Source organism: Balearica regulorum, chromosome 30, assembly GCF_011004875.1.
Source record: "Balearica regulorum gibbericeps isolate bBalReg1 chromosome 30, bBalReg1.pri, whole genome shotgun sequence".
NCBI lineage: Eukaryota > Metazoa > Chordata > Aves > Gruiformes > Gruidae > Balearica > Balearica regulorum.
The window spans coordinates 876445-899272 of NC_046213.1; the positions used below are offsets into that span (position 1 = coordinate 876445).

At 62.9% G+C, this 22828-nt stretch overlaps 2 protein-coding genes across 6 annotated transcripts; one reads left to right on the forward strand and one right to left on the reverse strand.

Moving 5' to 3' along the window:
- Positions 1-3622: 3622 nt before the first annotated feature.
- On the forward strand, positions 3623-5546 carry LOC142598733 (uncharacterized). Its single transcript, XM_075738070.1, has one exon. The coding sequence runs from the start codon at positions 3632-3634 to the stop codon at positions 5405-5407; it is 1776 nt and encodes a 591-aa protein (XP_075594185.1). The 5' UTR covers positions 3623-3631; the 3' UTR covers positions 5408-5546.
- Positions 5547-5614: 68 nt separating this feature from the next.
- Positions 5615-22037, reverse strand: PNPLA6 (patatin like domain 6, lysophospholipase). 5 transcript variants are annotated; one of them, XR_012832721.1, is made up of 37 exons: positions 21942-22037; positions 20954-21023; positions 20770-20832; positions 19816-19903; positions 19636-19718; positions 19436-19533; positions 19213-19353; positions 18172-18331; positions 17988-18068; positions 17312-17440; positions 17145-17225; positions 16942-17050; positions 16764-16856; positions 16405-16511; positions 16112-16303; positions 15824-15901; positions 15379-15584; positions 15118-15249; positions 14908-15031; positions 14717-14830; positions 14322-14397; positions 14078-14218; positions 13762-13825; positions 13521-13689; positions 13275-13457; positions 13084-13202; positions 12837-12993; positions 12236-12352; positions 12050-12119; positions 11228-11344; positions 10829-10938; positions 8898-9053; positions 8331-8825; positions 7760-8022; positions 6825-6921; positions 6628-6737; positions 5615-5973 (listed from the first exon to the last, which is right to left on the reverse strand). XR_012832721.1 is itself a non-coding variant. In XM_075738064.1 (37 exons), the coding sequence occupies exons 2-37, from the start codon at positions 20990-20992 to the stop codon at positions 5908-5910; spliced, it is 4140 nt and encodes a 1379-aa protein (XP_075594179.1). In that variant the 5' UTR covers positions 20993-21023; positions 21942-22037; the 3' UTR covers positions 5615-5907. The 5 variants fall into 5 exon arrangements, 4 of the variants coding, with proteins under 4 accessions (XP_075594179.1, XP_075594181.1, XP_075594180.1 ...); XM_075738064.1 differs by having other exon boundaries at positions 7760-7876; positions 8673-8825; XM_075738066.1 differs by lacking the exon at positions 11228-11344 and having other exon boundaries at positions 7760-7876; positions 8673-8825.
- Positions 22038-22828: the final 791 nt, after the last annotated feature.

A 22828-nucleotide genomic window follows, 5' to 3' on the forward strand; every position in this document is an offset into this window, starting at 1 on the left:
GTGCGAGCCTCAGAAGGGCTGCCTGGCCTCAAACCTCCCTCAGCGGCCCTCGCACAGCCCCACTCACACGGGGGCTGCGGCCTCGCTTAGCCGAGCTAGGCCTCAACATAGCGCATAACGTCTCTTGCATTAAAAAATTTGCGTTCACACTCAAAATTGTAAACGTCGAGCCCTTGCTCCCAGGCCAAAGGTGCGAGCCTCAAAAGGGCTGCCTGGCCTCAAACCTCCCTCAGCGGCCCTCGCACAGCCCCACTCACACTGGGGCTGCGGGCTCGCTTAGCCGAGCTAGGCCTCAACATAGCGTATAACATCACTCTCGTCAAAAATTTGCGTTCACGCTCAAAACTGTAAACGTCGAGCCCTTGCTCCCAGGACAAAGGTGCGAGCCTCAGAAGGGCTGCCTGGCCTCAAACCTCCCTCAGCGGCCCTCGCACAGCCCCACTCACATTGGGGCTGCGGGCTCTCCTTAACACGTCATAGTTCCTTAGCTCTCTCCATCCCTTCAACAGTTCTTTCCAGATAGGGAAGTTCTCTGATGTGAGGAGATCCAACCCAGCAGAAAGCCTCAGGAAAAATCACCTTGGAAGAACACTGTGGTAATCACTAGTTGTTTACACAAAGAGCAGTCCTGACCCTTTGCCACCTGCAGCCCTTTTAAAAACTAAGCCCAGCCCCATCCTCATTGCATCCACCTGGTCTGCCCAGCCCCAGCACACAGCTGTAAAGATTTGCTCGTAAAGCACAACAGAAATACCAGCCATGGAGAAGAAGTTTTTACACAGAAACTTTTCAGAGTGGTATTTTAAAATACACACTCACACTGGGGCTGCGGACTCACCTCCCTGCAGAATGAGTCCAAAAAAAAAGCCTTATATCTCTCTTGCCCAAAATCAGCATCCAGTCTCCAAAGCATAAACGTCAAGCCCTTGCTCCCAGGCCAAAGGTGCGAGCCTCAAAAGGGCTGCCTGGCCTCAAACCTCCCTCAGCGGCCCTCGCACAGCCCAACTCACATTGGGGCTGCGGGCTCGCCTAGCTGGCCAGGCTGAAAGGGTGATGGAGGCTGCGACAGGAAGGAGGAAGGCAGAGATCTGGAGAAGCATGGCAGGGCTGGGCCCGAACACACAACTCACCGCACCTCCTGACACCCACTGGAGATGTTCTCCACCCCAAGGCCTCTCTCTGCCTCTGCCCCTTCCTCGTGCGCAGTGCCAGCTGCCCGACCCTCACCCACCCAGGAGCAGGTGGCGGGTGCCTCCATGCTCCTCTCCCACCAGGCTTCCCGGATGCACGGCAGCTCACCTGCGTGGCCGATGCAGGCACGGAGCTCCTGGTGCTGTGTGCTGGTGGTGCCTGAAGTCGGGGATTGCTGGGAGGGATCCAACCTTGCCGTAGGGTCCTGCTATTCCTTATCGGAGACAACTGCCTGTGGTAGCCTCTTCATTTCTCTCCTAGGCCAGGTCCCAAGGGCCAGCTAGAGCCCTTGGCACAGCAGAGCCAGCCCAGCCCTGCCCTGCCCTTTTCCCATCTGCAGCCCTTTTCCCATCTGCAGCCCTTTTCAAATCTAAGCCCAGCCCCATCCTCCTCAGACCCACCTGAGCTGCCCAGCCCCAGCATGCAGCTGGGAAGATTTTCTCCTTAAAGCAGAACAGAAATACCAGCCGTGGAGAAGATGATTCTAGACAGAAACTTCTCTGAGTGGTCCTTTAACATCCCCACTGACAGTAGGGCTGCAGGCTCCTCTACCCACGGAAAGGGTCCGAACACCACCTTACCATCCCTCTCGCCCAAGATCTTGCGTCCAGCTTCCAAACTGGAAACGTGGAGCCCCTGCTCCCACGCCAAAGGTGCCAGCCCCGAAAGGGCTGCCAGCCCCAAACCCATGGTGTTACTAGGTGTCCCGTGGTTGTGTCACAGTGACGCTGGGCGTCCCACGGCGGTGCTGGTTGTCCCATGGTTTTGCCAGCTGCCCGGTGGTTGTGCTGCGTGTGCCACGGTGATGTTGGGTGGCCTCGTGGGCGGTACCTGATGTCCCGTGGTTTTCCTGAGTGTGCTGTGGTTGTGCTGCCTGTCCCACGGCGGTGCCAGGCATGCCGTGGCCATACCAGCTGTGCCATGGCTGTGCCAAGCGTGCCGTGGAGGTGCCGGCTGTCCCGTGGCTGTGCCAGGTGTACCGTGGCGGGTGTCGGCTGTGCCGTGGCTGTCCCAGCCATCCCTTAGCGGTGCCAGGCGTGCTGTGGCATTGCCGGGCATCCCGTAGCCGTGCCGGCTGTCCCGTCACGGTGACGGTTTTGCCGTGACGGTTTTGCCGTGGCCGTGCCGCACGTCCCCACGGTTCCCCCCCCCCACCTCGCAGGACCCCTACACCCCTCCTGTCCCTACGCGTGGCACTGAGGGCCCCCCTACACCCCTTCCCGTCCCCGCAGGGGTCCCCACGCGTGTCACCCACCCCCCTACGCGTGTCCCGGGGGTCCCCGCGGTGCAGCGCGGTCCGCGGCCGCCAGGTGGCGCCGTCGCGACGGGAGCGGAGCCGCCGGGGGGGGCGGGGCCGAGCGCGGGACCGGGGGGGACATCGGGAACGGGGGGGGGGGGGGGGGGCGGCCCCGGGAGCAGGTACCGGGGGTCGGTACGGGGGGAGCGGGGACCAGGGGGCCGGCAGCAGGGAGCAGGGACCGGGGGTCGGTACGGCGGGGGGGGAGCTGGAACTGAGGGATACCGGGAACGGCGGGGGGCCGGCACCGGGAGCAGGTACCGGGGGTCGGTACGGGGGGGGGGGGGGGAGCTGGAACTGAGGGATACCGGGAACGGCGGGGGGCCGGCACCGGGAGCAGGTACCGAGGATCGGTACGGGGGGAGCGGGGACCAGGGGGCTGGCACCGGGAGCAGGTACCGGGGGTCGGTACGGGGGGAGCGGGGACCAGGGGGCCGGCAGCAGGGAGCAGGGACCGGGGGTCGGTACGGGGGGGGGGGGGAGCTGGAACTGAGGGATACCGGGAACGGCGGGGGGCCGGCACCGGGAGCAGGTACCGAGGATCGGTACGGGGGGGGGGGGGGGAGCTGTAAATGAGGGATACCGGGAACGGCGGGGGGCCGGCACCGGGAGCAGGTACCAGGGGATACCGGGAAGGGGGGGGGGGGGGTCGGGAAGGCGGGAGCGGTACCGGGCGTCGGTACGGGGGGAGCGGGGACTGGGGGATACCGGGGAGTGGGGGGCTGGCACCGGGGAGCAGGTATCGGGGGATACCGGGAAGCGGGGGGGAGCAGGGACCGGGGAGCAGGTACCAGGGGTCGGTACGGGGGGAGCAGGGACCGGGGGATACCGCGAACAGGGAGCCGGTACAGGAGGATTCGGTACCAGGGAGCCGGGGGATCCCATACCGGGGAGAAGGGGGCTGTACCGGGGCCCGGTTACTGGCCGGGGGATGGGTGTACCGGGCTGGTACCGGGGCACCGGGCTGCCAACGGGGCCGTGTCCCCATCACCGGTGGCCCTTGCACCAGCTGGGCCCAGCACCCATCACCAGTGGCCCAGCATCCGTGGTACCTGGAGGGGAACCACCCCCAGCCCCCCGGGGTGATGCCCGTGGGTGCTGCCTGCTCACCCCTTCTCTCCTTGCATGGCAGACGGGACCCAGATGGACACCGGCAGCACCAAAACCGCACCAGGGTGCTGGGACGGGATGGACACCGGCAGCACCAATTTGGGGCCACGATGCCAGTCTGGTGCAGATGCCAGCAGCACCGAATCGATGCTGGCGAGTCACAACGGTGAGGACACCGGCAGTGCCGAGGTGAGGCCACCGTGCCAACATCGGGCTGATGCCGGCAGCACCGAACCGACACCAGGCAGCCAGGACAGGGCAGGCACTGGCACTGCCAAAACCACGCTGATGTATTGGGGTGATGCCAGCTGTGCCGATTTGGGGCTGCAACGCCAGGATGAAGTGCGTGCTGACAGTGCCAAACCAATGCCGGCGTGCCAGGGCCAGGCAGGCACCGGCAGCACCGATTTGGAGACACAAAACCAGAACCAGGCAGAATCCAGCAGCTCCAAACCGATGCCGGGGTGCCGGGACGAGGCAGCCACCAACAGAGCCGATTTTGGGACGCAATGCCAGGACACGGCGGATGCCAGCAGCACCAAATCCGCCCCACAGAACCAGCACGAGGAGGATGCCGCCAAGCCAAGCCGGCACGATGGTGAGGCCACGGCAGCGGGCGCCCGTCCCTTTCGGTGCGGGGTGTGCGGGAAGCGGTTCGGGGCGAGCGCCACGTTGATGCGGCACCAGGTGCTGCACGGAGCCGAACGCCCCTTCTCCTGCACCGAGTGCGGCCGTGGCTTCTGCGACCGAGCGGCGCTGGCCACGCACCGGCGAGGGCACACAGGCGAGCGCCCCTTCGCCTGCACCGAGTGCGGCAAAGCTTTTGCCGGCAGCGCGGGGCTGCTGGTACACCAACGGGCGCACACGAGCGAGCGTCCCTTCGCCTGCGCCGAGTGCGGGCAGCGCTTTCGGCAAAGCGCCCACCTCGCCCAACACCGCCAGGGTGCCCACGGCACGGGACGCCCGCACCCCTGCCTGCAGTGCGGCAAAGCCTTCGCCCTCCGCTCCACGCTGGCCCGGCACGCTCAGACCCACACCGGCGAACGGCCCCACGCCTGCGGTGAGTGTGGGCGCCGCTTCCGCCAGCGGGCTCACCTGGCCCGGCACCGCTTGGCACACACCGGCGAACGCCCTTTCCCCTGCGGCGAGTGCGGCAAAGCCTTCGCCCTCAGCGCCACGCTGCTGCGGCACCAGCTGGTGCACACCGGCGAGCGCCCGCACCGCTGCCCTGACTGTCCCCGCGCCTACACCCAAAGCGCTTACCTGGCCCAGCACCGCCGCAGCGCCCACGCCGGCCAACGGCCCCACGCCTGCCCCGAATGCCCGCGGGTTTTCGCCGACCGCGCCAACCTCCTGCGGCACCGTCGGGGCCACGCCGGCATCCGGCCCCACGCCTGCGGTCAGTGCGGGCGACGCTTCGCCCAGCGGGCACACCTCCAAGCGCACGCAGGCACCCACGGCGGGCAGCGGCCCTTTGCCTGCGGGCAGTGCGGGCAGGTTTTCGGGCGACGGGCAGCGCTGGCGGCTCACGGGCGGGCGCACGGCGGGCAGCGGCGGCCCTTTGCCTGCGGGCAGTGCGGGCAGCGCTTCGCCCAGCGAGCCAGCTTGGTAGAGCACGGCCGACGGCACACGGGCGAGCGGCCTCACCGTTGTCCCCAGTGTCACCGCGGTTTCCGGCATCGCTCGGCACTGCTGCGGCACCGGCGAGCGCACGCCGGCGAGCGTCCCTTCCCGTGCGCCCATTGCGGCCGCCGCTATAGCCGCAGCTCCAACCTCCTCCTGCACCAGCGAGTCCACGCACTTGACTAGCACCCATGGGTGCTGCCGTGGGGGATGTTCATACGGCGTTACGGCGTGCCACCCAGCACCGTATCACGGCTTTTGCCGCGCCAGGTGGGGCGTCCAGCGGTGCCAGACGCATCGTGCCCTGTGCCGGCCTCGAAGCCTTGTATCCTCACAGGATGAGCACCGCCGGGTTAATTTTAAATAATAATAATTTAAAAGGAAATATACAGCTGGGTTTGTTTTAAATAATAATAATAATTAAAAAAAAAAAAAAAAAAATGAAAATATACAGTAGTCACTTCCCCTCCTCCCCAGCGGGGCACGGCCGGGCTTTGGAGGGGGGATTTGGGCCAGTGCAACAGTGCAGGAGGGGGGGAAATGGGGGTCCCCCAGAGTCACCCCAGCCTGGGGACGGCGATGGGGACAAGGGGGGGACGAGCGGGAAAGTGCCGCAGTGCCGGGGAACCGGCCGCAGAAAGGGGGAGGTAGTGCCGGCTCTCGGGCTCCTTCGGCAGCGTTTGGGCTCAGGTGTGGGGTGCAGAGGGGTCCCCGGCCGGACTCGGGCGGTACCGCAGGGTCTTCTCCTCCTCCTGGGTGGGGGGGGGGGGGGATGACATGGGACATGTTGGGGACACTGGAACGGGGATGTGGAGCAGCACCCATGGGGTCCAGGTTGTCCCTGAGCCTGCTGTGGAGGGTCTCCGTGGCCAGGAGCAGGATCTGCCCTGGGAACGCCCCATGCACGGGACCACGGCACCCTTGGGAGCCCCCAAACCCAGGCGCACCCCATTTCTGAGGGTCTCCATGGCCACATGCCCCCATGCACAGGGTTGAGGCACCCTCAGGAGCCCCCCTAAACCCAGGAGCACCCCATTTTGGAGGGTCTCCATGGCCACATACCCCCATGCATGGGGTTGAGGCACCCTCAGGAGCACCCCGCAAACCCAGGTGCACCCCATTTCTGAGGGTCTCCATGGCCACATGTCCCCATGCACAGGGTTGAGGCACCCTCAGGAGCCCCCCTAAACCCAGGAGCACCCCATTTTGGAGGGTCTCCATGGCCACATGCCCCCATGCACAGGGTTGAGGCACCCTCAGGAGCACCCCGCAAACCCAGGTGCACCCCATTTTGTAGGGTCTCCATGGCCACATGCCCCCATGCACAGGGTTGAGGCACCCTCAGGAGCCCCCCTAAACCCAGAAGCACCCCATTTTGGAGGGTCTCCATGGTGGGGGGCACTCACAGCCTCCAAGGCGCCTGCGCTGGCCCACTCGGAAGGGGCGAACGCGTCCTCCTCGCCCCGTGCTGCCTCCGGCCCCTCGTCCTCGTACTCGGTGAGGTAGTCGGACTCCTCTGGGGGGGAGCAAGAGGGGGTGCAGGGTCAGACCCCCCCCTCCCAGATCTGACCCCCGCACCCTGGACACCCCACCCCGAGCTCACCGTCGGCGTATCCGTCGGACAAGTAGGGCTTGGCGGGCTCGATGCGGGACACGATCTCTGCCAGGTCGGTAAAGCCAGCGCTGGGGCACGTCAGCACCTACGGAAGGAAAAAGGTGGGGGGGGCCCCCCGAGCAGCCCCCCCCCCCCACCACGTGCGAGAGGGTGAGGATGGAGAGGGTGGGAAGAGGGACATGAGATGGGGATGGGCAGCAGGGGACACAGAGAGAGGGACAAAAGGAGGCTGGGGGCACAGGAGATGGACCGAGGGGACAAAGGGTGATGGGGAGTGGGACAGGAGATGGAGCAAAGGGACAGGATGGACCACGGGGACAGGATGGACCGAGGGGACAAAGGGTGATGGGGAGTGGGACAAGAGATGGAGCAAGGAGGGGCCAGGAGGCTACCAGTGAGGGACAGGAGATGGACTAGGGTCATGGGGACAGGAGATGGACCAAGGATGGGACAAGGATGCCTGGGGGGGACAGGAAATGGATCAAGGGGACAAGAGGGGATAGCCAAGGAGGGGACACGAGGATGCTGGTGGAGGCAGGAGATGGATCAAGGGGACAGAGGATGGACCAAGAAGGGGACAGGAGGCTGCCAGTGAGGGACAGGAGATGGAGCAGGGTTGAGGGGACAGGAGATGGGCCAAGGGGACAGGAGAATAGAGCACGGTAGATGAGACAGGAAGATGCCGGTGAGGGACAGGAGGACACCAGGGGGGAAAAACTGCACCAGGAGGGCTAGAAAGACATGCGGGAAACAGAGGGGACAAGGGACAAGCAGGGTGTTGCTCCCTGAAGACGACTCCAGGGCCGGGGGGGGGGGGAAACAAAAAACCTTAAAAATCAGGGTGCCAAGGCCAGGGTGGCCTGTCCCAGGACGCCCCAGGGAGCCTCCACCACCCACGGGCCCTGGTGCCACCCCCTGCTCACGTCCATGCGCTTGCTCTCGTAGAAATCAGCCGAACGCCGGTCTTTCACCATCTTCTCGATGATGTCGCCCCGGCTCCAGCCGTCAAAGACCACCTTGCCGTGCTGGTACCCTACGTCCTGTGGAGAAAGCAGCCACAGCCCATCAGTGGCCCGGGCACCCCAAATGATGGCCTGGGGCACCCTGAATTATGGGTAGACCAACCCAACTGATGGCCCAGGACACCTGATTGATGGCTGAGGCACCCAACTAATGGCCAGGGCACCTCAGATGATGACTGGGACACTCAACCTAGTCAGGACACCCCAAATGATGGCCAAGGGTACCCCATTGATGGCTCGGGCACCCCGACCAATGGCCCAGGCAGCCCAGCTGATGGTCAGGGAGCCCCAAATGATGACCTGGGTACCTGGACGATGGCCCAGGCGCCCCAAATAATGGCCAGGATATGGCAATTGAAGGCCCAAGCACCCCGAACAATGGTGCGGGCACCCCCAGATGATGGTCCAGTCACTCTGTTAATGCTGAGGAACCTGAATGATGGCTTGAGCACCCAACTGATGGGCAGGGCACCCCACCAATGGCCAGGACATCCCAACTGGTGGACAAAAGCACCCCTAAATGGTGGCTGGGGTACCCAACCAATTGCTGGTTCACCCTACCTGATGTCCAGGAGACCCTGTTAATGGCCTGGACACCCAACTGATGGCAAGGACACCCCAATCCACAGATAGGGCACCCCATTAGTGGCCAGGGCACCCTGTTAATGGCCAGGACACCTCAGTCCATAGCCAGGACATGCCAATTGATGGCTGGAGAAACCCAACCCATGGCTTGGGGCACCCCACTGATGGCCAGAGGCACCCTAAACAATGGTCCAAAGCACCCCATCAGCCTCTCCATCCCCCAACTCACGTAGATCTCATCGAATTTGCCAAAATCCATGGTCTTGAAGCGGTCGATGGGGGGGCGGATGTACTCGCAGTACGAGCTGGACTTCACCACCTCCAGCTGCCGCACGCACGACACGTAGGCCAGGCGGGACTGGATCTCCGCCATGTCAGGCACCTGTGAGGATGAGGTGCTCAGCATCCTGCCCACACCATCTCACCAGCATCCCCACATCCCATCGGTCCTCACCTTGACTTTTTCAGCCCAGGGATTAAGACGTTTCCAGAGAAGCCACCAGCCAGACAAGCTGTCCCCATAGTTGCACAGGTCCGTCTCGTCCTGGCTGCCCACGTCGATGGCGATCACCGTCTTGGCACCCATGTTGCGGGCGATGTCAGCTGCGGGGTGGGAAAGGAAGAAGCTGGGTCGGCAGCGTCGCGCTTTCCCCTGGTCTGAGCCCGCAGCAAGAAGTGGTGGCATGAGCAGAGCAGGGAAATGGGGGTGAGGGATTGTCCCCGAGTCCGGGCTGGATGGCAAAGCCATGCTGGGGCTCATGGTGGGATGAGCAACGTCCCATGGGTGCTGGAGTTGGAGGGAGGAGCCCAGCGGCAGGACGTGCCGGTGGGGAGCAGAGCAGTGATGCAACCTGGTGCACGTGCTGGTGTGATGGGAGGGCACAGGCAAGTTGCAGCATCTGTGGTGGGATGCAAAGGAGCATGGAGATGCCCCAGAAGGACACCCAGTGGTGAGGACACCAAGAGACAATGCGAGGTGGATGGAGACGGCTTGCACATGGAGGAGGATGGAGATGCTCCAGGTGGGCACCTGATGCTGAGGACTCCAAAATGCGATATAAGGTGGAGGGATTGGATATGAAGGGCGATGAAGATGCTGCAGGAAGGCACCCAGTGCTGATGACATCAAGAAACAATGATGCAGGATGGAGGAAGGCGGCTTTGAAATGGAGGAGCACAAAGATGCCACAGGAGGCCACTCAGTATCAAAGACACCGAAACATGGTGCAGGATGGAGGAAGGTCACTTGCATGTGAAAAAGGATGGAGATGTCCTGGGAGGGGGCCTGGTGCCAAGGACACCAGGAGATGACACAGAATGGAAGGAGGTAGCTTGCATAAGAAGGAGCAAGGAGGACACCAAGAGATAGTTTGAGATGACAGGAGGTGGCTTGCACATGAATGAGGATGGAGATGCCTCAAGGAGGTGACTTGGTGCAGAGGGCACCAGGAGAAGATGAGGCAGAATGGACAAAGGTGGCTTGCACATGAAAGTGCGTGAAAGTGCCTCAGGAAGGCACTCAGGGCCACAAAGAGATGGGACAAGACAAATGGAGGTGTCTTGCAGGTGAAGGATAGAGATGCCCAAGGAGGGCATCTGGAGCTGAGACCATCAAGAGAGGATGATGCGAGACGGACGAAGGTGGCTCGCACATGATGAAGCACAAAGATGTCCCAGGAGGACACTAAAGATGGTGCAGGAGGGAGGGAGATGGCCTGTACCTGGAGGAGGACAGAGATGCCCTGGGAGAATACCCAATGCAAAGGACACCAAGAGAAGATGATGCAGGATGGAAGAAGGTGGTTGGCACATAAGGAGCATGGAGATGCTCTAGGAGGGTGCTAAGGACATGCAGAGATCACGCAAGATGGAGAGACGTTTTCTGCATGTCAGGAATGATGAAGATTCTCTGGGAAGCCACCTGGTGCCAATGACACCAGGAGATGATGCAAGACTGCATGACGTTTTTGGCACGTGAAGGAAGATGAAGATGCCCTGAGAGGATGCCCAACACTGAAGACACCAAGAGATGATGCAGGATGAAGGGACGCATCTTGCACATGAAGAAATATGAAGATGGCCTGGGAAGCCATCTGGTACTGAGAACACCAAGAGATGATGCAAGATGGATGGACATTTTTTGCACATGAAAGACAATGAAGATGCCTTCAGAGGCCCAACAACAGACACCAAGATGCAAAACCAAGCAAGATGTCCCAAATCCAACCTCAACATCTCTGGCCATTGAGAACCCATCTCACGGTGGCCATGCAGCCCCCACCCAACCACCCGCCACCGCCCTCGGGGCAAGACCTTGCGCCGCATTGGCTGTCGCCCCGGTTGGGCGGTGGCATCAATGACGTTGAGCTGCTACTTGCCTGGCAGGTTGTTGATGTAACCACCGTCCATCAGTAAGTTGCCGTCCTTGGGGTCGCAGAGTGGCGGTAGGTACCCAGAAAGGGTCATGCTGGCTCGCACGTACCGCCAGAGCGAGCCTGCGCCGGCGGGAACAAACGCAATGAGCACGGCCCGTCCGAGATCCCACCCGGGGTGGGGGCTGCCCCTCGCCCCTGCCCGCGCCCGGGGACGTCTGCACCCCATGGGTGTCCGTTGGGCACCCACGGGTGGCAGAGGAACCCGTCGCGCGCCCTGACCTGTCATTTTCAAAGCCCAGGTGATTCAACCTCGGATGGGATGTGGTTTTGGGGGGGTGGGTAGGGGGTGTTGGGTTGGTTTTTTTTGAGGAGGGGCGGGTCTGGTGACCCCGGCGAGCGAGATGCTGACCTGGGACATTGTTAACATAGCAGCCGTCCACGAGCCAGTGGCTGTCCTTGGGGTCGCAGAGCGGAGGCAGGTAGGGGGTATAAGACGCACTGGCTCGGACGTAGCGCCAAAGGCTGCCTGCCGGAGGGAGAGGACATGGTCACGGCCACGGGGGGACGGGACATGCCCGAGCACCTGGCGGTGGGTGACCAAGGATGCTGCCACCGCACCGGCGGGACAATCGCAGCCCCAAGACCAAGGGAAAGAACCTCGGCCACGCCGGGCTGGGGAAGGATGGATGGGTGAGATGATCTCCAGAGGGTTAGGGGTGGTGAGCAGGGGTTAGTTGGCGTTAGAGGCCAGAGGAGCAGGCAGAGCAAGAGCCAGGCTGCTTACGAGCCACTGCGTGCACCCTGTGGACGGCTCAATGTCCCAGGTGAGCTCCAACACCAGGCAAGGAGGAGGGGCAGCCACCGCAACATCCCCACTATTGTGATGTTCCCACCACCACCACAGCATCATCCCCATCACCGCATCATCCCCACCACCACCACGGCATCATCCCCACCACCACCACGGCATCCCCAGCACTGCCACCGCGTCCCCGTGCTCCACATGCCGTGAGCGTGGGTTACTGGGGTTAGTGGTGAGCAGATAAGTTAGAGGGGGACATGCATGATCGGGGTGTCAGGATGCAGCTCTGCACCCCAATTCTTCCCCCAACCCCACCGAGGACGTGGGGCACAGCCAGTGGGTCCCATGGGGACCGAAGTCTGGTGGGGTCACCAGCACCAGGTGGCTCTGGGAAAACACCGCTTCCCCGGTTCCCCGGCGAACTCTTACCATCCGTGTGCACCCGCATGGCCGAGGCCGTGATGTCGGTTGTGACGTTGAAGTAGGGCAGCCACAGGTCCTGCGGGGACAAGATGGGGTATGTGACACCATGGAGATGTTGGTGGGTGGGTGGGGAGCTGGTAGAACCCCCCACCACGGGTGGGTGCAGTCCTGAGGGGTGTCCATGAGACGTACCTCAATCTGCTTGTCCTGGAAAACCTTGTTGATGCTGGCGTTGAAGGCTGAACCCGAAAACATGGAGGTGATGGGGTAAGTGAGGTCCAGGACGGTCTCGAACACTGAATTCATGCACTGGAGGAAGAGAAAGATGAATAAGAAGGAGAGAAGAAGGAGGAGGAGGAAGAAAAAGAAGGAGAAGGATGAAGAAGGAGAAGGAGGAAGAGAAAGGAGGAGAAGGATTAAAAAGAAGAATAAGGAGAAGAAGGAGGAGGAGGAAGATGAAGGAGGAATAAGAAGGAGGCAAAAGAAAAATGAAAGAAGAGAAGGAGAAAGAAGCAGCAGCAGCAGAAGAAAAGGAGAGAAGAAAGTGGAGGAAGAAGAGGAGAGATGAAAGAGGAGGAGAAGAGTAAGAAAAAGGAAGAGAAAAGGCAAAGGAGGAAGAAGAAGAAGAGGAAGAGAAAAGACAAAGGAGGAAGCAGAAGAAGAGGAAGAAGGCGAACAAGAGAGAAGACGAAGAAGAAAAGGAGGAAGGAGATGCTGTAGAAACACCCCAGGCAGGGCTGGCCACAGGCAGGGAGGGCCTTCGCCAGGGTGGGGGACGTGCCACAGCACCCACCTTGGCCCACTCGCGCGCCCGCTGCTTTGTGCGGACGGCGCTGCGCTCCTCGGCATAGAGCGCCCCGATGAAGGCGCCGATGGAGGTGCCACCCACCATGTCGATGGGGATCCCCGACTCCTCCATCGCCTTGATCACCCCGATATGGGAGCAACCCCTGGATGGACAGAGGAGACAGAAGAGGAGGATGGATGAGAGCAGGATCCCCACCCCACTGGATCGCATCCTGCCACGGTGTGGCACCCACCTGGCTCCACCACCCCCCAGGACGAGGGCGATGGTGTTGCCGGTGAGGACCCGTGCCAACCGGGAGAAGTCGCTGTGCCGGTCGGCGCTCTTCTCAAACACCTTCTCATACATCTCCCGCTGCGGATGGGATGGACGATGGGTGACGATGACAGCGGCGGACCACCAAGGTCACCCGGGGGACATACGTACCAGTTTGGTGGGGCTACGGCGGGAGAAGACACGCCGGGGACACTTGATGTGGAGGTGGCCCGAGCACCAGCTGCGCATGTTGAGCCACTCAACGGTGCGGGAAGGGCTGGGACCATCCTCGCGGTGTAGGAGGACCAACTGCTTCAGTGCACGCACCGCTGTGTTCTCCAGCATCTGCTCCAGCTGTAGAAGCCGTCAGCCACCCAGCAAGGTGCTGTCCCACCAACCGCCTACCCGCCACCTCACCTCTCCCAGAGCCGGTTCCTGGTCGCCCAACCCTACGATGAGGATACAGTCGGCTTGACGGATACAGCGCACGGTCCACGGCGTCAGGGTACAGTCAGTTTGGTACAGGACGATGCGGTGGATGTCCTCCTGCTGCGCCAGCCAGCCTGACAGGCGGTACTCCTGGATGCTGCCCAGATGGAGGAGTCAGCGAACGGCACAGTGGTGGGTCACCAGTGATGTTCCTCCCAATGGGAGTTACCTGTCCAGCGCTGAGGAGCCAAGACGGGCACGGATGATGTCACTGGTGAGGAGCAGTGTGGGACCTGGGAAAGGTGGGGACATGGTCACCACCGTGCCATGGGGCTGTGGTCACCACCATGCTGTGGGGCTCTGGTCATCACCATACCATGGTTCCCTCCACGTCATAGGACTGTGGTCACCACCATGCTGTGGTCACCATGGTGCCATGGGGCTGTGATGGTCACCATGCCATGGTGCCAACCATGCCACATGACCATGGTCACCTCCACGCATGGCTACCACCGTGCCGTGGTCATCACCACACTGGCACTCACCGATGGCGTTGAGCGCGTGCTTGAGCTCCAGCGTGAAGGCAGCCGTGGGCACATCGTCGCACACTGGCAGCACTGCCACAGTTGACAGGTTGCTGGTGGGGTTGGTGGGCTCTGAGCTGGAGGCCATGCCCAAGCCGGAGCCTGAATGGACAGAGACGATGGGGTGGTGGACACCTTCCATGTGCTGCTTTGATGATGGCCACCAGCCCTGGAGAGGGCACCTCTTTGTCCCTTTGGGACCTACTTGCAAAGGGGCCACGGAGCTGCTGAAGGTTTCCCAAGATCTTCTGGCTCAAGAGGTGGATGAGGCGGGTGACAACCTGCAGGCAGGAGGATGAGGATGGCCATCAGACCTGGCAGGGCTTCCCAAGCTGGAGACTCATTAACACCCCAAACTGATGTCCTACACGTGTTTTTTTGGGTGCCACCACCACCACCCATCCTTGGGGACCTCAGAGAAGAAGAACAACCCTTTAGTACATCAGCTCTTCTCCCCCCAACAGCTCTAATCACGTCTTTAATTCCTTAATTTAAGCTGGTTTTAAATGAGTGTCGCAGACACCCGCTTGGGGGGGACGTGGGGACATGCTGCTTCCATGGGAAGAGGGTACAGACTCCACGATGGGGATCTGGGGGTACCTGGGGGTATCTGCGCTTGATGTTGTTCAAGGTGCCCTCAGGCAGCTTGGCCAGCTCCGTGTCCCGGACCGCATGGACCGTGGTGGCACGGGGCTGCCGGGTGAGGGCTTCCACCTGGAGAAGACATATAGCCAAGATGTACCAGCCAGACCTATAGAGCGTCCACCTCCCGACCCCAACACAGCTCTCACCACACCGATGAGGTCCCCACGGCCATACTCCCCGATGAGCTCCTTCTTGCCACTGCCTTTCTGGATGACGGAGCGGAGACGTCCGTTGAGCGCAATGTAGGTACAGTCTGACTTGTCACCCTGCCTGGGGAACACCACCAGCGGGAAGTTAACCCCCTGCCGAGCTGGTCCTCATCACGTTGAGGTGGGCGCCCACCCGTTGGTCCCCACCTGTAGAGCGCCCGGCCAGCCTCCACCGCCATCCAGTCGATGGCAAAGTCCATCTGGCGCACGAAGGGTGACATACGGGCAGCCACAGTGTGGGCGACACTCAGCACCACGCTGGGCTGCTCCCGCATGATCCTACAGGTCAAGAGCAGTTGAGGGACACAGTGGTGGCCCCAAGAGATGCCATCATAGTGCTCACCCCAGGAATCCCCTTTGGCACCAATCCTTTGCCCCAAAACCTCCTCTACCAGCACCAGGACTCACTCATAGAAGTCCGACTTGGAGATCTTGAGAAAGGTGCAGTCACGGTTGGCCTTGATGGTGAAGATGAGGGGCTCGCCGGTGAGCACGGCCAGCTGTCCCACCATCTCACCAGGCTGCGTCAAGAAGAGGCAGACGTCCTCCGCCTTATCAATCATCCGCTGGTACACGTGTAGGCAGCCCCACAGCACAAAGTGGAGGCTCACATCCTGCCAAAATGGCACCCTATCACTGTTGGGGGCCACCTGGGACACCCAGGCATGAGGGAGTCCCACCAGCATCATCACTTAGGGTTTCTTCTGCTCCTTTTCACAGGGTGGTGTTTTGCACCCTCCAGATGGCTCCCCCTCCACCACCCATAGGGTAGGAGTAGGAAGAGTAGCACCCCATGGAAATACAGGGTGGGGGGAGCAAGATTCCACACCAGTTCCCCCAAACCCAGACCCACCTGGTCCCCTTGACGGGCAATGACTGTCCCAGCTTTGGCATGATGGAGCAAGACACGGTTGTTGAGGAGAGAAGGGTCCTAGAGGGAAGAACAGCATCATATGAGGTAATGGGGACCATCATGAGGACATGGGGACCACCACAAGGCCACAGGGACCCACCACGACATGACAAGGACCACCACAAAGCCACGAGGGACCACCACAAAGCAACAGGAACCCACCACGACGCAACGGAGGACCACCACAAAGCCACAATTCCCCCATGCCACCACCGTTTCCGTCCTCACCTCCACCTTCATGAGTTTGACCAGCTCTCGCTTGGCAGCCTCGAAGATGGCGCTGGTCTGGCGGCCCTGGTAGGGTCCGAAGGGACAGTCCCCGGTTGCCGAATCGTCCTCACAGTAGTTGTAGTGGTAGACACCAGACGGCTGCTCCTCCACCGTCACCGACTTGCGTTCCTTGGGCTCGTGCGAGACGGACTGCAGGGAGACGGAACAGCTCCGGCACCCATCTGCGACCACCCTGGCAGCGCCGGTCGGGGAGATCCGGGTGGATGCGGTGTTGCCGGATCCAGCCTTACCCTGGAGAAGGCGGCCAAGGCGCCGGTGCTGTCCTCCTGCAGCGACACCGAGATGCGGCCACGCTCGTAGGCCATGTCGAAATCGGAGCGGGGACCCTTCTGGATACCTGCGATGGGTGAGGGAGGGGACCCGGGAGGGGGGGTCACCAGTGTCCGAGGAGGGGGGATGCTGGGGTGGGGGGGGATGTACGAGCATTGGGGTGCACGAGCATTGGGGTGCACGAGCATCGGGGGGGGGAGCATTGCATGTCCTGGGGAGGGGGATGCATGAGCTTGAGGGAGGTGCACTACCCTGTTGGGGGGGAGCTCCATGACCCCCCGACTTCCCCCCTTCCCACCTCCTCCAGCCTCCGACCCACCGGAGATATCCACCGGCATGGAGATGCAGCGGCTCAACAGCGGCGGCGGCGGCGGCGCGGCGGTCTCCAGGCCTCCGGCTTTCAGCGGGTCGGCTGCAGGAGGAGACCACCCTCAGCACCCAGGTGGTGGAATGTCGGGGAGGGAGAGGGGTCCCCGCATCCCCTTCCCGGCTCTTACCCGGTTCCCTGCCCTCATCGGCACCGCCGAGCCCCCGCTTGCCATGGCGGACGGGGCTGGTGCGGGCGGCATGGCCGGGTTGGGGGAAGAGCCGTAGCGGTTGCATGTCCTGCAAAGGGTCAGGGGACATCAGCGGGGCTGGGGGGGGGTGGACACAGCGGTCCGGATCCGGCCCGGCGCCATCATTTTTGCCACGAACTCACGTGGCTGAAGAGCTCGTTCGTCAAGCCAAGGTAGTTGTGCAAAGCCAAGAAGGTGACACGCTGTAGGCGCACCATGATGATCTACGGCAGGGGGACAAGAAGCCATCAGTGGTTCCTGTCACCCCAAGGGACCCTCCCCGTGCTGCCCCGCCCGGACCCAAAATCACCTGCACCACCCGCACCAAACTCTCGGGGTACTTCTCGAAGACGGCTGAGAAGGCTTCAACTGGCAGCCGTAGGACAGTGGAGTCCTCTGCCGCCCGGGCACACACCGTGCGGTATGGTCGCTGGTGGCCCTACGTGACGTGGTCGTGGTGTCAGTGGACTTGCTGGGATGGAGAGATCCATCCCGGCCATGGATAGTGACAGTGGCAGCTAGGAGCTGATGAAGTCTGATGGTGGCACCAGACTTTTGGCTGGTTGAGCTTGGGAACGGCCACAGTTGGGCTGGTGGGGCTTGGGGACAACTGGTGGGGCTTGGGGACAGCCACGTTGGGCTTGGGAATGGCCATGGTTGGGCTGGTGGGGCTTGGGGACAGCCACGTTGGGCTTGGGGATGGCCATGGTTGGGCTGGTGGGGCCTGGGGACAGCCACGTTGGGCTTGGGGATGGCCATGGTTGGGCTGGTGGGGCTTGGGGACAACTGGTAGGGCTTGGGGACAGCCACGTTGGGCTTGGGGATGGCCATGGTTGGGCTTGGGGACAGCCCTGATCAAGCTGAGGGGGTTTGGGGATCGCCATAATCAGGTTTAGGGGGCTCGGAGACAGCCACAACCAGGCTTAGGGGGCTTGGGGACAACCACAGTCATGGGAAGGTGTTGGAGACAGCCACGGTGTCAGTACCGTGATGACATCAAGGATGCTGAGCAGGCTGTGCACACTGTCCCCGGGGAACACCTCCTTCATCACCGTCTCCTTCCCATCCTGCGAAGCACAAACCCTTCCTTGCTCTTTCCATCCCCATCTCCCACAGCATCCCCATCCCCCTGCCATGTCCCTGTCCCCCTCGTTGTCCCCATCCCCGCACCGGTTCGGTGAGGAAGAGCTCCAACTTGCCATCCTGCAGCACGTAGATGCTGGTGTCGGGTTGTCCGGGACGGAAAACGTAGTCACCTTGTTGGCACTGCTGGAAAACCATGTGCTTGCAAAGCTCCAGGAACAACGGCTTCTCGAAGTGGCCCAACACCCTTTGGGGACAAGGACCGGGGACAGCGGGTGACACAGAGCCCACAGGGACCCACCCCGGTCCTCTGGAGCCACCCCAGGGGCCACTTGCCACGGCGATGGGGATGCAGTGGGGAGAGCATCCTTCAGCGGGGTGGTCTGGCCTCCCCGTACAGAGTTTCCAGGGTTGGATCCTGATCCCCGGGGCCAAATCCTGACCCCCAGGGATGGATCCTGACACCTTTGAGGCCTAATCCTGACCCTGGAGCAACATCCTGACCCCTGGGGATGGATCCTGATCCCCCTGGGTCCTGATCCTGATCCCCCAGGGATGGATCCTGGTCCCCCGGGGCCTGATCCTGACCCTGAAACAAGATCCTGATCCCTGGGGATGGATCCTGGCACCCCTGGGGCCTGATCCTGACCCTGAAACAAGATCCTGATCCCTGGGGATGGATCCTGATCCCCCTGGGTCCTGATCCTGATCCCCCAGGGATGGATCCTGGCCCCCCGGGGCCTGATCCTGACCCTGAAACAAGATCCTGATCCCTGGGGACGGATCCTGGCACCCCTGGGGCCTGATCCTGACCCTGAAACAAGATCCTGATCCCTGGGGATGGATCCTGGCACCCCTGGGGCCTGATCCTGACCCTGAAACAAGATCCTGATCTCTGGGGACGGATCCTGGCACCCCTGGGGATGGATCCTGATGCCCCTGGAGATGGATCCTGACCCTGGAACAAGATCCTGACCCCCAGGAATAGATCCTGACCCCCCCTGGGGCCTGATCCTGACCCTGGAACAAGATCCTGACCCCCACGGATGGATCCTGACCCCCCTGAGATGGATCCTGATCCCCTTGGAGGCCTGATCCTGACCCCCAGGGATGGATCCTGAGCCTCACCGGACATTTTTGAGCATGTAGAGGACCTCGGAGGGAAGATGGGAATTGGCCACGTCGAATTCGGTCAAATCGGCTTCCAGCACCGAGGGCGGAGGCTCCTTCAGCTGCAGCGTGGGCAGCTCCTTCTGGATGCGCAGGAACCTTGGGGGACAACGAGGTGACATCGGGGTACGGCCACCACCCGCCCCGTCTCGTCCTTCTCCCGCCGTTGGTGGCACCTCACTTTTTGGCGATGTTGAGCATCTTCAGCTTCTTCTTCATCCGGGGTCGTGAGGTGCTGGAAATGGTGGTGTCCACCAGGGAGGAGGTGGATTGGGAGACCTGGGGACGTCAGGGGACATCAAACCGGGGCGTCACCCGATGGCGACGTCGCGAAGCCACCACCCCCCCCGCCCCCTCCCCAACCGTCACCCCGAGCGTCACCTTGCGCATGATTTTGCGGCCGTAGAAAAGCATCTTGTCCCGTTTTCGGAAACGATATTTCGGTGTCCCCTGCGCAGGGAGCTCTGGGGACCACGACGGGGACGGGTTAACGGGGCGCAGCCCTGTCACCCCCCCCCCACAGCCCCCCGTCCCCAAGGCCACCGCAATGATGTCACTCACTCTTAAGGCGCAGCCGGCGGACCAGGACCACGATGGCGGCGGCGACGATGACGGCGAAGAGGCTGAGGCCGAGCATCGCCCCCAGCACCTGGGGACGAGCGCGGGGTCGGGGGTGACCGATGGCACCGCCACCTCGGTGACACGGAGGGACGGGATGGGAGGGGGTGTGCCACCATCGGGGATCGGGACGCTGTCCCCAAGGGCGCGGGGATGAGTTTGTGTCCCCTGGGGGTGCTCAGCAGCATGGGGGACAGGGATGGTGTTCCCAGGGACATGGGGACAAGTTCGTGTCCCCAAGGGTGTGGGGACGAGTTTGTGTCACCTTGGGGTGCTCAGCAGCATCGGGGACTGGGATGCTGTCACCTGGGGACATGGGGACATGTTTGTGTCCCCAAGGGCATGGGGACAAATTTGTGTCCCCCAGGGGTGCTCAACAGTGTTGGGGACCAGGATGCTGTGCCCTGGGGACACGGGGACATTTGTCACTCCAGGGACGCGGGGACAATTCTGTGTCCCCTCGGGGTGCTCAGCAACATCAGGGACCAGGACGCTGTCACCTGGGGACATGGGGACAAGTTTGTGTCCCCTCAGGGGGTGCTCAACAGCCTTGGCAATGGGGACGCTGACCCCTGGGGACACGGGGACAATTCTGTGTCCCCTGGGGGTGCTCAGCAGCGTGGGGGACACGGATGGTGATCCCCGGGGACGTGGGGACGAGTTCGTGTCCCCAAGGGCGTGGGGACAAATTTGCATCCCCTGAGGATGCTCAACAGCGTTGGGGATCGGGACACTGTCCCCAGGGGCGTGGGGACACAAGTTCGTGTCCCCAAGGGTTTGGGAACAAATTTATGTCCCCTGGGGGGTGCTCAGCAGCACCGGGGACGGGGCCACCGACCCCCCGGGGACACGGCGGGGGGGACAGGGGACAAGTTCACGTCCCCCATGGGTGCTCACCGCGCTGGTGGGGAGCTGCTCCTCGGCGAAGAGCTTGGGCAGCACGGCCGTCAGGGACGCATCCTGCGGGGACAAGGGGACAGCTGAGCACCCACCCCCCCCCCCCCCCCCCCACGGTGACACCCCCCCCACTATGCCAGGTGACCGTCACCCCTCATCGTCGGGTCGCGGTGACATTTCCTACCTCCGCCTCCTCCTGCGGCTCAGATTCGCTCTGCCCCATGGTCGCGCCGGGGCTCTGCCCATGCAAAAAACTGCGGGGAAAAAAAACCCCAAATTTGGTTAAAAACACCAAAAAAAAAAAAAAAACCACCCCAAAAACAGAAGTTTGTGACACGGGGACCCACCGAGGGACCGGTGACAACAGGGTGACATCGTCATAGCGGGTAAAACCCTCGGTTGGGGTGAGGAAGCCGTCACCGCCCGTCACCCGTCACCGCCCGTCACCCGTCACCCTCGTCACCCGTCACCCCGACGAGGGTCCCCGAGCGACGGTGCCACCGCCGGGTGCTCTGTGTGTGTGTGTCCCCCCACCTCCGTCACCGCCGTCCTTCCCAAGGACACCCCGGGGAGGTGACGGTGGCATCGGTGGGCACCGGAGCGGGGACGTCACCAGGGTTGGCATGTGTCACCCACCCCCCCCCAAACGTCACCCTACGGTGGGGGGGGGGACACACAGACACCGCGCCAGCGCCCAGCACCCTGTTTGCGGTGGGGGGGGGGGGGGGGTTGGGGTGCCAGGGCCTGGTGACACCCCCACGGGTGACAACCCATCCCCCCCACGGGTGACAACAGCCCCCCCTCAGCTTCTACCCCCCCCCTTGCCCCCATCAGCCCCCCCCACCCCCCCCCAAATTCTACCACCCCCCTCAGGACAAACCCCCCCCCCCGACTATCGCCCCCCCCCCCACGACTATCGCCCCCCCCCACTATCGCCTCCCACCCCCCCCCTTTACTACCCCCCCCCCGGCTCTAACTGCCCCCCCCCCGCTCTAATATTGCCCCCCTCAGGGGTTCATCCTCCCCTCAAAGCCCCCCCCCAAACATTATCCCCCCCCCCCCCGGGGGTATTGCCCCCCCCAAACCCCCCAAAAACCAGCTCTGCCCCCCCCCCCCCGGAGCCCCCCTAAAGCCGTTGTTGTTCCCCCCCCCCCCCCACCCCCGGAACTCACCGGCCGCCGGTCGCCGCCCCGCGCCCCGCTCCGGCCTTGGCGGTAGCGGCGGCCCCCGTGGGGTCATGGTCCCTTTAAAGCGGCTCCGCCTCTCGCGCTGACGTCATCAGAAGGGGCGGGGGGAGAGCGGGGAGGCGGCGGCGCCATGTTGGGAAGGTCAGGAGGGAGAGGGAAGAACGCGGGCGAGCGGCTGGGCGCCATCTTGGGTGTGGCGCTTTGGGGGGGTGATGTCAGCATAGGGCGACGGCGCGGGAGGGTGGGTGTCTGTCGTGGTGGGTGTCCCGGCGCCATCTTGGGAGTGGCGGGGGGGGGAACGGGGGGGGGGGGTAACGGGTAGCACCCTCAGGTCTGTGTCCCCCATGGGCACCCCGGGGTGGCAGCACCCACTGCCAGCCCTGACCCCCCACGGGCACCCCATGGTGACAGCACCCACGGCCTCATTGCCAGCCCTGACCCCCCCAGGGTGACAGCACCCATAGCACCCACTGCCAGCCCTGTCCCCCCAGGGTGACAGCACCCATAGCACCCACTGCCAGCCCTGTCCCCCCAGGGTGACAGCACCCACAGCCAGCCCTGTCCCCCCCCAGAGTAACAGCACCCACGGCACCCACTGCCAGCCCTGTCCCCCCCCAGGGTAACAGCACTCACGGCACCCACTGCCAGCCCTGTCCCCCCCCAGGGTAACAGCACCCACGGCACCCACTGCCAGCCCTGTCCCCCCCCAGGGTAACAGCACCCACGGCACCCACTGCCAGCCCTGTCCCCCCCCAGGGTAACAGCACCCACAGCACCCACTGCCAGCCCCGACCCCCCCAGGGTGACAGCACCCACAGCACCCACTGCCAGCCCCGACCCCCCCAGGGTGACAGCACCCACAGCACCCACTG

Coding starts and splice junctions, on each gene's coding strand:
- LOC142598733 (XM_075738070.1), top strand. CDS start 3,632: ATGGACACCGGCAGCACCAAAACCGCACCAGGGTGCTGGGACGGGATG.
- PNPLA6 (XM_075738064.1), bottom strand. CDS start 20,992: ATGGGGCAGAGCGAATCTGAGCCGCAGGAGGAGGCGGAG. Junction 19,904..20,769: donor AGCAGCTCCCCACCAGCGCG/GTGAGCACCCAT, acceptor GCTCGTCCCCAG/GTGCTGGGGGCGATGCTCGG. Junction 14,398..14,716: donor TCAAGCGCAGATACCCCCAG/GTACCCCCAGAT, acceptor TCCTGCCTGCAG/GTTGTCACCCGCCTCATCCA.